Genomic DNA, 13,426 nt, shown 5'->3' with positions numbered 1-13,426 from the left:
CACACTGCTTCCCCACACAGGTGCTGTTCTGTGCTGACCTGCACCAACCCCGCCACACTCAGGAGCCATCAGCAAAGCGCAGAAAGGGCTCCAAAGGGCCAGAAGGCTAGGTGGGGATGCTGGACAAAGGAATCCCCCCCTACTTTCCCCCTTCCCACCCAGGCATATGTGGGGAAGGGGGCTCCCTGCAGCTACCTCAGGCACCCCCAAATCAAGCAGTGAGTTTGTACAGCAGGCTTGGGTGGGGACTGGCGGGGGAGATAGAGCTACTTGTGATTTTATCCTCTTCCCTTTATTATAAGAAGGAACAATAAAATAGAAACATTTGTATGGAAAATGCAAGGAGGGAACAGGGAAGGAGGATGTGGGGCAGGGTAACCCCAAGTTCAAGGAGAGAAGGGAAACAAACCATCCCCCAAGCCCTCCCAGGCAGGGGATCCTGACCCTGGCTCCAGGGCCTAGAGCTGTGGGGGCAGTGTTGGGGACAATTCTGGACCCGGCTCCACACAGCAGTCTCGACAACAGCAGCCAGCTGCCGACCCTAGCCCAGGCAAAGAGGACAGACTTAGCTGTAAGGACAGACCTTCCACTCCAGCCTGAGTGTCTCTAGTGACCGCTGTGTTCTCACACAGAGCCCCAGGCCTCACCCCCAGTTGCCGGTGCCAGTAGCTCTCCATGGCTCGCCGTCTGTCCCTGGCCCTCCTGGCTGGTGCCTAACTGCAGCTTCCTCATGTGCCGCACCACGGCGGTGGCATTGAAGGCTTGCTGTGAGGAGAGAGGCACGAAGGGACTTTTGAGAGGGGTGGGTTCTGGGGCAGGGGATGGCAGTGGGATTCTTGCAGTGGTGGTTCTTTTCATGCAGGTGTTATTTATGGATTCCCTAAGACCCCACAAACCTCTACATAACTTTAAGTTATATTCAGTCATCTATTTACATACATATATAAAAATGTGCATACAAACAGAAGACAATGAATTCATATTTCTATATAATAGCAAACACATAGCATTATGTGCTAGGCACTGCTCTAAGCACTTTACACAGTAATTAATCTTTATAAAACTCTTTGTGGTAGGCACTATTAGTATCACCATTTTCAGAGAAGGACTGAGGCACAGAGGTTACATAACTTGTCCAGGAGTGGGTGGGTATGTGTGTATCTGTCTATTCAACAGACTCAATTAGATACCTCACCAAAACAACAACAACAAAACCCCACTGCCACTGAGTTGATTCTGATTCCTAGGGCCCTATACGGCTGGTAGGACTGCTCCTTAGGGTTTCAGCAGACAGCCTCATCTTTCTCCCATGGAGAGATTGGTAGATTTGAACCACAACTGTGCAGTTAGCAGCCCAGTGCTTAACCTATTGTGCCACCAGGGCTCCTAGACATCCTGCAAGCCCCTAAAACTTACCATGTTCAAAACTAAAAAACATTTCCCTAAGACTCATTCTGCCCTGGTTTTGGGGGGATGATTTTAGTTCCATCTCCATGACCATACCACTATCTTCCCTATCCCCATCCCAAAACTTAAACCAGTATCTCTTCTGCCCTCCCACATCCATTCCGTCATCACATCTTGTCAGATCTACCCACTAAAAGGCTCTTGATCAGCTCAACCTTGCTGTTCTCGATCGATCACCTCCGACCTGCATCTCAGCTGCTGCCTCAAATGGGACTCCCAAGCTCCACTCCATGCCACTCTGCATCCTGAGAGCCCTTTTCAGGGGCAAATGCCTGCTTTAAGTCCTAGGGCAGTGCTGCACTTTGGCATTTGAGGCTGTGAATGGCCAGCCTCCTGCCTGCCTCTCTAGGGTCAGCTCCTGCTCCTCATTCTGCTCAGCCACTCTGTTAGCACTTGCTCTTCCCCAGTGCCCCCACTCTTGCCCCAAGCCCTCTGCACACCTGTGCTCGCTGCCTCACATGTTATTCCGCTTTGCCTGGCTAATTCCTACTCAACTCTTGGGTCCGATCTTACATACTACCACCTGTGTGACTCTTGTGGGCCCCTGAGGCTTTATTAGATGCCTCTTTAAGAATTGTCACAGTTCTTCAGGATCTGAAGCCAGGGATCATCCAGAATGGAGCAGGGAGGTGTCAGTGTTCAGTGGATGTATGAATGAGGGCCTTCGGTAAGCATCACTAAACAGTTACTGTGCACCCAAACTGGTGCTTGATGCCATGTGACTTGAAGCCTGGATGGGCGGGAAGGACCAGGGGAGGCGGGAACCCAGGACTAGGTCACGGTCTCACCTTCCACTTGCTCTTTGCAAAGTTCTTCTTGATCTGCTCGCTCACCGACTGGTGGATGTTCTTATCTAGAGCTGTGTCCCCTGCAATCCTAGGATGGGGTGCGTGCAGGGGCCTGTGAGAGGCAAAGGCAGACCTGGGGCCCCATGCCCCACCCCTGTCCTTAGCTTGTGGACGCTTACCATGGGTGCTGCAAGGCCTGCTCACAGGTGAACCTCTTCTCTGGATCCTTCTCCATCAAGTGCCGGATGAAATCTTTGGCTGAACCCCCAAAATTAAGCAAGGATAAGGTAGAGTGTCATATGCACCCCCAAGACAGCCCATCCCCTCAGGTTTGGCCTGGCATCAGAGCAAGAAAAGAGGCCAGATCCATCCAAGCACTGCCCACCCACCCACCTCCCAACCTTTAAGCTCATTTCTCCTTTAAGAAAAAACTTGTTCTTAGGAAAGATGTAGAAATGATTGATAATAGCTTCCCAGTTTGTTTCCTAATAGGGACACAGAAGGAGGGATAAAAATGTCTGTGGTGGCGTTTCAGGCATTAGGAAGTCAGTATGGGAGGTCTTTTCAAAAATCCTGTTTAAAGGATAATTGAGTATGTGTCTGCAAGTGTCTCAGGCTGGGTCCAGGCAGAAGGAAGCGAGCTCCTGAGTTACGTGTCTGGGCCTGAAACCAGCTCTTAGACTGTGTCAGGGAATTAGACAGTATGGAGTCCCCAAAACTGATGAAGGCACCAGAGACAGGGCTCCGGGGAAGAAAAGCAAAGCCCCACATACCAGAGTCAGAGATGTCATCCCAGTAAGGAGAATCAAACTCATAGTCAGCCTTCAGAATCTGTTCAAAGAGCTTGGCATCATTCTCGTCATAGAACGGGGGGTAACCGCAGAGCCTGGGCAGAGAAACCCGTCCTCATTTCACAGTGTACCCCACTGGCTCCAGGATGGAGCTGTAGGGTCATCTGGGAGGCATGCAGGACCAACAGGAAGGAGCACCCCCTTTACAAAGAGGAAATGAGTCCTGTCTGTCCTCTCCTGTCCAACTTCTTTCTGTTCCTTGAACATGCCCACATCTTTCCCTTTGCAGGACCTTTCCCAAACCATTCTTTCCCCAGACCTTGAACAGCTGCCTCCCTCACTACTTCTAGGAGACCTTCCAACCTCCTCATCTAAAATGACAACTATCCCATTTCCTACCTGTGCTTGATTTTCTCCATAGCACTTTTACCACCTAACATGAATTTACTTGTCTGTGGCCCCTACTAGAGTATCTACTCCCTGAAGGCAGGTCCTTGTCTATTTTGTTTTCTGCTAAAATTCCTAGGACTTGAACAGTGTCTGAAACATTTAAAAACCTCAAACCAAACGAGTTGTAGGTGAATTGGTACTGATTCATGGTGTTGCCACGTGTGTCTGAATAAAACTGTTCTACAAGGTTTTCAGTGGCTCCTTTTTCTGATGTGGATCATTCTTCCTAGATGTCTCTGGGTGGACTTGCACCTCCTACCTGTAAGTTTGCCACCCAGGGCTTAACCACTTGGGCCACTCACAGATCCTACCTGGAACATTTTTGTGGTTGTTTGCTGTCAAGTCAGTTCCAACTCAGCGACCCTGTATAAGGGTTTCTGAGAGTGGTTGGTGGGTTTGAACTGCTGACCTTGCAGTCAGCCCAGTGCTTATCCTACAGTGCCATACTAGGGATGGGTGTTGAATCAATAGCTGAGTAAAGTAATTAAGTAATGGTAGATACATATATGAAGGGGGGAAGGAAGGGCAGAGAGGAAAGTAGGGGGAAGATCAATCTGGAGCCACACTTGCCAGTGGCTAAGCCCCTACTCACAGGATATAGGCAATAACCCCTATGGACCAACAATCCACAGCCTTGCTGTAGGGTTTCTGGGCTAGGACCTCAGGTGCTGTGGAAGGAAAGGAACATAGTGGTGACACATCTGTGACCTGCAAAACCTGGTACCTCCCCCACCCCAAGTCCCAGCCCAGGACCCTCCGCACCCACGTATCCCGGGGTTCCGCAGGCAGTGGAGAGCACGCTGCCTGGGTCCTCCATCTTGGAGAGGCCAAAGTCTGAGATCATGATCTTGGAGTCTTCATCCAGACTGTAGTACAGCAGATTCTCTGGCTTGGAGGGCAGGAAGGAGAAGGCGCAGTGAGAGGTGGCCAGAGGCTGGTGGAACCTTCTGCTTCCCCAAGCACACTTTGAGAAACAATGCCTCCCACAAAGTCACATGGCTTCACTGCAGCCATCTTGGCTAGAGACATGAGAATCTCAAAGAAGAGCTCAAGAAGGTATAAAAGCACAAAGATCTGAGGAGGTGGGAGAGGGGGTTTTCTGTATGCCTCATGTGTGTATTGTGCAGCCCCAAAGAAATAATCCTTTACTATCTTAGTGCATACCATACCCTGTCTTAGTACTTGACTTCACTTTGTACTTACCATACCCCTCCCAGGTCAGTCTGACCAATCCCATTTTACAGATGAGGAAACAGGCTTGAGAGCAAAGTGACTTGCCCAAGCATTCACAGTTACAAAGTTGCTGCTAAGTGTCATTGAGTCAATTCTGACTCATGGCAACCCTGTATATGGTTTCCAAGGAGCAGCTGGTGAATTTGAACCACCAACCTTGCAGTTCAAACGGACCTTGTAGTCTAGTGCACACATAAGGACTGTTGTTGTTAGGTGCCATCGAGTCGGTACCGACTCATAGCTACCCTATGTACAACAGAACAAAACACTGCCCAGTCCTGGGCCAACCTCACAATTGTTACCACGCTTGAACCCATTGATGCTGCCACTTTGCCAATCCATCTCGCTGGGGGTTTTCCTCTTTTTCTCTGATCCTACCAAACATGATATCCTTCTCCAGCAACTGGTCCCTCCTGACAATATGTCCGAAGTAGGAGAGATTAAGTTTGACCATCCTGGCCTCCAAGGAGCACCCTGGCTGCACTTCTTCCAACATAGATCTGTTTGTCCTTTTGGCAGCCCATGGCATCAATTCTTCTACGGTTTTCCTTATTCACTGTCCAGCTTACGCATACATATGAGGTTACTGAAAATATCATGGCACACCTTAGTTCTCAAGCTGACATCTTTGCTCTTCAACACTTTAAAACGGTTTTATGCAGCAGATTTGCCTAATGCAGTACGTCGTTTGATTTCTTGACTGCTGCTTCCATGAGTGTTGATAGTTGATCCAAGAAGAATGAAGTTCTTGACAACTTCGATCTTTTCTCCATTGATAAGAATGTTTATTGGTCCAGTGGTGAGGATTTTTGTTTTCTTTACATTGAGATACAATCCATACGGAAGGCTGTGCTCTTTGATCTTCATCAGTATTTTAAGTCTCCTTCGCTTTCAGCAAGCAAGGTTGTATCATCTGCATATTGCAGGTTGTTAATGAGTCTTCCTTCAATCCTGATGCCACATTTGTCTTAATATAGCCCAGCTTCTTAGATTATTTGCTCAGCATACATGCTGAATAAGTATGGTGAAATAATACAACCCTGTCACACACCTTTCTTAATTTTAAATCATTCAGTGTTCCCATGTTCTGTTCAAACATCTGCCTCTTGGTCCATATACAGATTCCTCATGAGGACTAGCAGGGTCTCCTCCTAGACTAGAATGAGATGTGTTAAAAAAGGGAATACCATCACTAGCTCTGAGTAATAGGAATTGAGGGACTTCTAGCTTTCTTCATTCTTTTCTTCTATTCTTTTCTGTCCTACCAAGTTTTCTACAAAGAGCAAGTGGGATTTTTATTACCAGTAAAAGACATAAAATATTATGTGGATGAAACAGCAGCACAATTCACCTTTGTGTTCATTTGAGTGCCTTAATTGTTTTTGGAAACCCTATAACGACAGTGAGGTTGGTCCAGGATCAGGCAGTGTTTCATTCTGCTGTGCATAAGGTCGCTATGAGTCGGTACCGACTCCATGGCACCTAACAACAATGACGACGACATGCAGGGTCAATATAAGTCGGAACCGACTCGATAGCACCTAACAACACTACCAATTGGAAGAAGGGGAGAAGGCAATTTAGGGGTTACAAGCTGCACATTGCAGGTGGAAGCTGAGACTCAGTGAGGGGTTAGAGTTAACCCAAGGTCAAACAAGATCCCAGGGGTGATCTGCCTACCACACACACCTTGAGATCCCGGTGTACGATGCCCAAGTCGTGCAGGTACTTGACAGCATCCAGCACCTGGAAGATGAGACGACTGGCATCCCGCTCTGTATAGAAGCCTTTCTCCACGATGCGGTCAAATAGCTCCCCACCTGACACCCTGTAGCCAGGTAGAAGGCAGCCTGGTCAAGAATGGGGCTGCAGAGACTGGGTCCCCCAGGCTAGGGGAGGCAGGCAGTAGGGGGAGGTCTGAGGCAGAGGCAGGGCCACTCACAGCTGCATGATGAGGTAGAGGTGACCCCCACTCTCATAGATGTCATCCAGGGCTACAATGTTGGGATGCTTGATCCTGGAAGCAGAAAGGAGGTGGTTCAGAATGGGACAGCTCTGCTACTTCCCTCCCCTTTCTTCCCACTGCCTGCAAACCTGGACAGGACAAACCATGAGTATGGACCCCAAAGTGGGTTTGGCATGATCGATTATAATTTCTCAGAAGGCTGGAAAGCATTAGACGGAACAGGGTTCAAATCCTGCCTCTGCCATATGCCATTGGGGACAAGTCTTTCCTCTTCATCACACTGATCAATATGTGAGTTAAAAATGCTTTATCAGCAAGTCTGTCAGCCTCTCCCACCAGGTCAACTCCACGAGATCAAGAACTCTGACTCACTGTTGGTCCCTCAACACCTGGTGCCAAGTAGGTGCCCAATAATGTCTATTGAATTGAATGTAATCTCTCCTAACCTCAGTTTCTTTGTCTATAAAACAAAGCCAATGGTAATACTTCTTTCAAAGAGTTGGGGTGAGGATGATAGGAGTCAATGCCGGTCACACGCTTGGTACAGGACCTGGCACACAGCAAATGCTCAATAAATGAACCAATCCTGGGGACCAGTTTTGATGAAGAGGAAGGCTCAGCTTTGCCATAAACTTGCAGGGTGACCTTGGGCAAGTCCTTTGCCCTCTCTGGGCCTTAATTTCCTCCCTTGGAAACAGGGTAGGAAGGTTTCAGGGAGAAGCTGGAAGCGAACATTTTCGGTATGCTTCCCAGTAAAGGCCAGGAAGTTTATATCAGCATAAGCATTTCAAAATATACCACTTGGTTGTTGATTTGTTCACAAGGTCAACAGACCTTTTTTTTTTTTAACTTCCTGAGTGGCTTCAGCATGTAAAGGGAAGTTGAGGTGGGTCTAGAGATAACACTAGCTAAGGTAGTGGCTTCAGTATTGTTTAAGGATTGACCTTTAGACCCTGTAGAGCAGATTAAACCACTGTAAATAAGTCCTTCCCTCTCAGTCATATCTGTCCCATATGGTAGTTCTTGTGCTGGGCACCTGAATAAAGGAGCTCAGCTGCTGCCAACAACCCTGTCAAGCGGTTATTAATACTCCTATTTTATAACTAAGCAATTTGAGGCTCAAAGAAGTTAAATGATTCTCCCAAAGCAGGGGTGAGGAAAGGGCTGAGAGGTCAGCACAGGGTCAGCCCACACACTTGTGCAGGACAGCGATCTCATTCTCCATGCTGCCCTCCTTGCCCTCCAGGGCCTTCTTGGCAATGCATTTGATGGCCACCAGCTTCTGAGTCCTCTTATCTTCTGCCAGGATTACCTCGGAGAAGGCCCCCCTGCAGGGAGAGGAAATTCCTGAGACAGGAAACTGGAACCCCAGCTTCCCTCCAACCTCTCCTCCATCCCCTGTTGATCCTGTGAGCACCTCTGGACCAAATGCATAAGATGAGCCTCTCCCAATCACTCATTTACCCCTGGCCCTAGAAATGGTCACATGACTATAGTCTGGCCAATTAGAGTAGCCTAACCCCTGGCCACAATAACTGGCACTTTGAGAATGAGGTGTTTTTTCTTGCTTTGTTGTTGTTGTTAAGTGCCATTAAGTCAGTTCTGACTCATAATAACCCAACATAGGGTTTCCAAAATGCAACTAGTGGATTCAAACTGCCAACCTTGTGTTTCACAGTCCAATGTTATACCCTATACCCACTCTTCTTTTGCTTGCTAGGTTAGTAGAATATAAGCCTGGAACTGATTTGCCACCAGTTGAGAAGACCCTGCTTGATTATAAAGCCAAAACAAAGGAAATCAGAGCTAAGAAACAAAGACAATATCCTGATAATATCATGTAAACTCCTGGATCCAGCCATGCCTGAAGCTTACCCCTGACCTTTTGACTGTACGCAATTGATTCCTTCCTTCTTCTGCTAGAGTCAATTTGAGCTGAACTAATTTTAACACCCTTTGAAGAATCCTTGAAGAACCATCAGAGTCATCTTGGAGCTTTTAAAAAGGTAGAATCGCAGGTCTCGAACCAACTAAATCAGAATCTGCATTTTAACAACATCCTCCTGATGTGTATACACATTTAAATGTGAAAAGCAGTGTTTTAGAAAAAACAAATTTAGAAAGGAGCAAATAAACTCTTTTATACTAAAGAGTAAAGAGGGTTTTCTATGGTATTCTTTCTTTGGCTGTTTGTGTTTTTTAGGAGAATAAGACATCATAAGCCAAAGAAAAGCAATTCTCATGGTAAAATTTCAATCATCAGTAATAATTAGTGATTGCAGCAGCGTTATCTCTAGTTCCTAGTCTTTTTCCTCTGTAGTTTACCTTTTATCTGTGGCCAAAGTGTCTGACCATCCTAAATAGTAAACCTGCTGAAAATGACTTCCAATGGCCCAAAGTCTCAGTGGTCTGGTTTTCAAGGCCCCTACACGACCAGTTCTCTTCTCCATCCTCTTCTTTCACTCTTCTTCAAGCCTCTTATTTTAAGTCCCACCAGGCTCCTTACTTCTTTCTACATATGCCATGCCTCTGAGCCTTTGCTGATGCTATTCCTTCTGAAAAATGCACTCCTTCCTATCCTTCAGTCCCCAGCAACAATGTTTCCTCCCCCAGGCAGAAGCTCCAATCCTGCCTGGGCTATACAAAGCCCTCAATCCCAACCTTAACTGGGGCACAGGACACACACCACTGTCATTCTCCCCCACATGTCTGGGCTCCATTTGAGGGGCACAGATCAGGTTTGAGTTATTTCTGGATTTAGCACTGAGAACACAGCCATGCTCAAGCTTCAGTTCTCAAGCCCAACCTGAGCCCCCTGCCCCCCTTGTTCTCCACCACTCTCTTCAGTGGGAACCAAGAGGTGATGTAAGAACAGCCCCTGTCCCACCTACTGACAAGAAATGAGAAGCTGAGGCCAGCCTGAGCTCCTAAGAGTCTGGATTGTAGGAAACAGGAAGCAGTGATCAACTGACCAGAACCAAAGGAAGTACCTTAGACCCAGTGGATCCAGCCATCTAGACCCAGGAGTGAGGACCTCCCAAGATCCCTCCCACCAGGCCACATCACAGACAGCCCCCCTTTCCTCTTCTCCTGAGATTTGAGGGGTCACTCACGTGCCCAGAACATCACGGAAGTCATAAATGTCCCTAATGTCCTCCGCCTGCTTCCAGCTAGGGGCTTCCACTGCCCCCGGCATGGCCCACTGTCCACTGGCCACAGCCAGGGCTCCTGGAAAAGAAAATGGAAGGAGGGGGCTCAGTGGGCCTAGCCTTCTCTCAGAGGATTTACTGGGGGTGCCAGTCAGTCATTCAATGTGCTAGTCACTCCTAGATTCAGTCATTCCACAAATGAGGTCCACACATTCATTTGTTCACTAGTCATTTGTTCATTCAACACCCTTTATGGCCAAAGCAAAATTCTTCATTCAACAAAGGCATTCATTCATTCATGTATTTAGTTCACTTTCTGATTTCTTTCTTTCCAAAACCAAACACCCAGGGGGGTCCCTGACCTCAGGAAGGACAACAGAGAAGGCTCCAGAGGTCTTGTATTAGTGGATGGTCCAGGAGGATGTCCCTTTCCCCAGAACCAGTAATGTCCCAGACCCACCCTGGGAATTGCTGGGGTGTCTCCTCTCCCTCCTCCTCCTACTGCCCCGGCCTCTCTCTCGGAAATCAGGTTTCCGGCAGCCTAGGCTTCCAGCAATATCTCAGCCACGTTTTTAAATAGCTCCTTCTGCACTGTTACCATGGCAACAACAGCCACAGCTGGAGCTCCCCCAGGCCACCTCCCACCCCTTCTTCCTCCTGACTCCCCATCTGGGTCCAAGCAGCCTGAGAAATGGTCCCACCCAATCTATCCCTTCCTGGCCCTGTCTCACCCAGATCCAGCCTGGACCTCCCCAGACTGAGGCCTCTGTCTCATCCAGCAGGAGAAGGTGGGCATTTTCTCCCCCATTCATCACAAGAATGAGAGACTGAGGTGGGAGATGGGTAGGAGCTGGGCCTAGAGATTCCCAAATGATGTCCAGCTGGGGCCCCAACTAAATTTGCTAAGGGCAAAAACCATAAAGGGGGTTTTCTCAGCTTGTCCTTCCAATTTGCAGCCAGGCTGGGGCCCATTAAGAACATAGCTTCCCAACCCCACCCCATGCCCAAATAAAGATGAGGCCAAAAGAAAATCTACTGTGCTGTGTAATTTCAGGGAGGAAGCTTTCCCTCTCTGTCTCCTGAGGGAGAATGAGGGGAAGGTGCCCTAACTAGAGCAACTGGTGTGAAATCCTACTGTTTGGGTGGCACCCTGTCCCATGGGGCCTGGCTATCTATCCCAGGAGTAGAAAATCCAGGAAAAGAGACTTGCTAGTGAGCTCCGCGGGAGAAAGATGAGGCTTTCTACTCCCGTAAAGATTTACACCCTCGGAAACCCTGTACAGGGTCGCTATGGGTCGGAACCGACTCGACGGCACTTAACAACAACAACAGTGAGCTTCGGAGGTATCATCTTAAACTTGTCTGAAGGCCTGGCAAATAAGCCTCTCATGGCCCTACACAATGCCACACCAAGCCCATCCACAACCCTGAACCCAGTCACCTGTCCCCAGAGCCAGGTTTCAGCCCTATCTATCCTACACCCAAACCTGACACCTCATCATATGAATCTACCCACCCAGACATCAGCATGTTTCTTCTTCACACACATTGCCCCAGACATCCTCACAGCCTGTTTGCTCCAACACCCCTCACCCAGACCCTTTTACACCTCCAAACACACATCCACACACCTGGATAAGATGACGTCGGGGCACACCAGCCATACCAGATTCACCCACACCCTACACTCTCCAGTTCTTAGAGGCCAAAGCAACTCCAAAGATCCTAGTTACTACCCTTACAGCCAGATAGCTTTACTTAGCACTCACACCTGGACATATATCTACACCAAAAAACACAGCTGCCTCCAGGCATTCCCACCTATAAGAATACCCTTACACACCTCATATGTGACCCACACCACTGTGTTAAAACAATAGTATGCCCCAACACAGTTCCCCAAGCGCTCATGCTCTTCCACATTCAGGCGCAGTTGAACACACAAATACACACACATCCCTCCCACCGTCCTCTGTTACCCACCCAGTTTCCCAGTTTCCTACGGCCTGCCCGACACCTGCTGGGCCTGGGGCAGAGGTGAAGGAGAAAGGCCCCGCAGTGCCCATCCAAGGTCCAGCCCGCCTGGGCACCCCTCCCATCCTAGGGGTAGGGCTTTCAGCGGCGAGGGGTCCCACCGTCCCCCTCAGAGCTCAGGGACTCTGGCGGGGCTGTCCCAGCCCCGGGCTGTACCTGCGGCTGCCCCGCCGCGGGGCTGACTGGGAGGCCGAGGTGGCTGGCGCCGAGCTCCGGCCGCGGTCCGCCGCCGCTGCGCGCCTGGCCCGCCCTCCCGCTCTCTCTCTGGGGCTCGGCTCCGGCTCCGTGGCCCCCACCCCCCACCCCGCCCGCGGCTCTGATGTCAATGGGGGAGGAGCCTGCGGCGGAGAGACCCGGGCTTGGAGGCTAGGCACCGCTCCCCGCTAGGGAAGGGGTGCACTAGGGACCCGGTGTTCCTGGCCGGACCTTTGCGGGACGGTTCTCGCCCTTCGTTCTCAGACAGGGCTCCCATTTCACAGAGGGGACAACAGAGGCCCAGACAGATGAAGAGTTAGAAATCAGCAGTTTATCAGTGTCGGGGAGTACGATTCTAGCCCAGGTCTGTCTGATGCCAGAGGCTGACCAATTTCATTTTGTTGCCTCGTGGATTTTCTTCTAGGCCACTTCCAGGAGCTCCCGTAAGGCTTCCTAGGGTCCCTCCAATGTCCAGAAAAGAGCTGTTACTATTGTTGTTAAGTGCCATCGAGTTGGATCCGGCTCATTGCAACCCTGTATAGGGTTTCTGAGAGTGACTGGTGGGTTTGAACTGCTGACCTTTTAATTACCGTCCAGCGCTTATTCTACAGCGCCATACTCAGAATTAGATCCGCAGAAAGGCTGTGGGAGACTGGGGGTGAGGTGGGGATGGGATTAGGGGAAGGTAGTAGGGAAATGGAAGGGCAAGTGTAGGCAATGGGTCAAGACAGTCGCAGGGTGGGAGCTCCATCCTAGCCCCATTTGACACATGGGAAAACTGAGAGCGGAGGTCCCTCGGTGAGGCAGAGCCGAGGCTCCAATCCCTGCCACCTGCCATTCTGAGTAGTGTGGTGTACAGGGCTTCAGGGGTAGGGAAAGATGAGCGGGGTGGCATGGGTGGTGGTAAAGCAGGAGAAAGCAAGCCAAAATTAACTGAAGTGTCACGTGAATGAGCAGGAGCCAGGGGCTGATGGCTGGGGGCCAGGTTGGGAAAGGAGGGGGGCGCCATGCTGGCTCCTGGGGCGGCGGGCAGGGGGCCAAGGGACCTGACCCAGGTTGGCTTGCGCAAGACCTTCCCTGGGAAGAAATTCAGCATGGAGTGGGAAGCGGGGAGCAGCTCACAGAGTCTGGATATGGGCTTGATCTGCCAGCTGGAGGCGCTGCTGCGGACCCCACCCCACCTCCTTGGATCTCCTAGTACCACACCCCATTCCAGAATTACGGCATTTTCCAATTGGAGATGGCAAGCGGACAGTGCTTATTCTATCTAACTCGCTTTCCTTCTCTTATTATCCGCACTATATGAGAGGCTGGTCATGTATCTAGAGAGGAAGACTCTGGTGGAGACTGGTA

General features: G+C 49.7%; 1 protein-coding gene across 1 annotated transcript; it reads right to left on the bottom strand.

Moving 5' to 3' along the window:
• Nucleotides 1-273: 273 nt before the first annotated feature.
• On the bottom strand, nucleotides 274-12,176 carry CAMK1 (calcium/calmodulin-dependent protein kinase I). The gene is made up of 12 exons (XM_006872198.1): nucleotides 12,035-12,176; nucleotides 9,809-9,923; nucleotides 7,892-8,023; nucleotides 6,672-6,746; nucleotides 6,419-6,557; nucleotides 4,259-4,385; nucleotides 4,089-4,164; nucleotides 3,029-3,141; nucleotides 2,435-2,513; nucleotides 2,256-2,343; nucleotides 648-765; nucleotides 274-541 (listed from the first exon to the last, which is right to left on the bottom strand). Exons 2-12 carry the CDS (start codon nucleotides 9,889-9,891, stop codon nucleotides 459-461), a joined length of 1,113 nt encoding a protein of 370 aa, XP_006872260.1. The 5' UTR covers nucleotides 9,892-9,923; nucleotides 12,035-12,176; the 3' UTR covers nucleotides 274-458.
• Nucleotides 12,177-13,426: the final 1,250 nt, after the last annotated feature.

The sequence above is a fragment of the Chrysochloris asiatica genome, unplaced genomic scaffold (genome assembly GCF_000296735.1).
Source record: "Chrysochloris asiatica unplaced genomic scaffold, ChrAsi1.0 scaffold00186, whole genome shotgun sequence".
NCBI lineage: Eukaryota > Metazoa > Chordata > Mammalia > Afrosoricida > Chrysochloridae > Chrysochloris > Chrysochloris asiatica.
The sequence above is the reverse complement of the archived record's forward strand: the minus strand, read 5'-3'. Positions and strand labels throughout refer to the sequence as shown.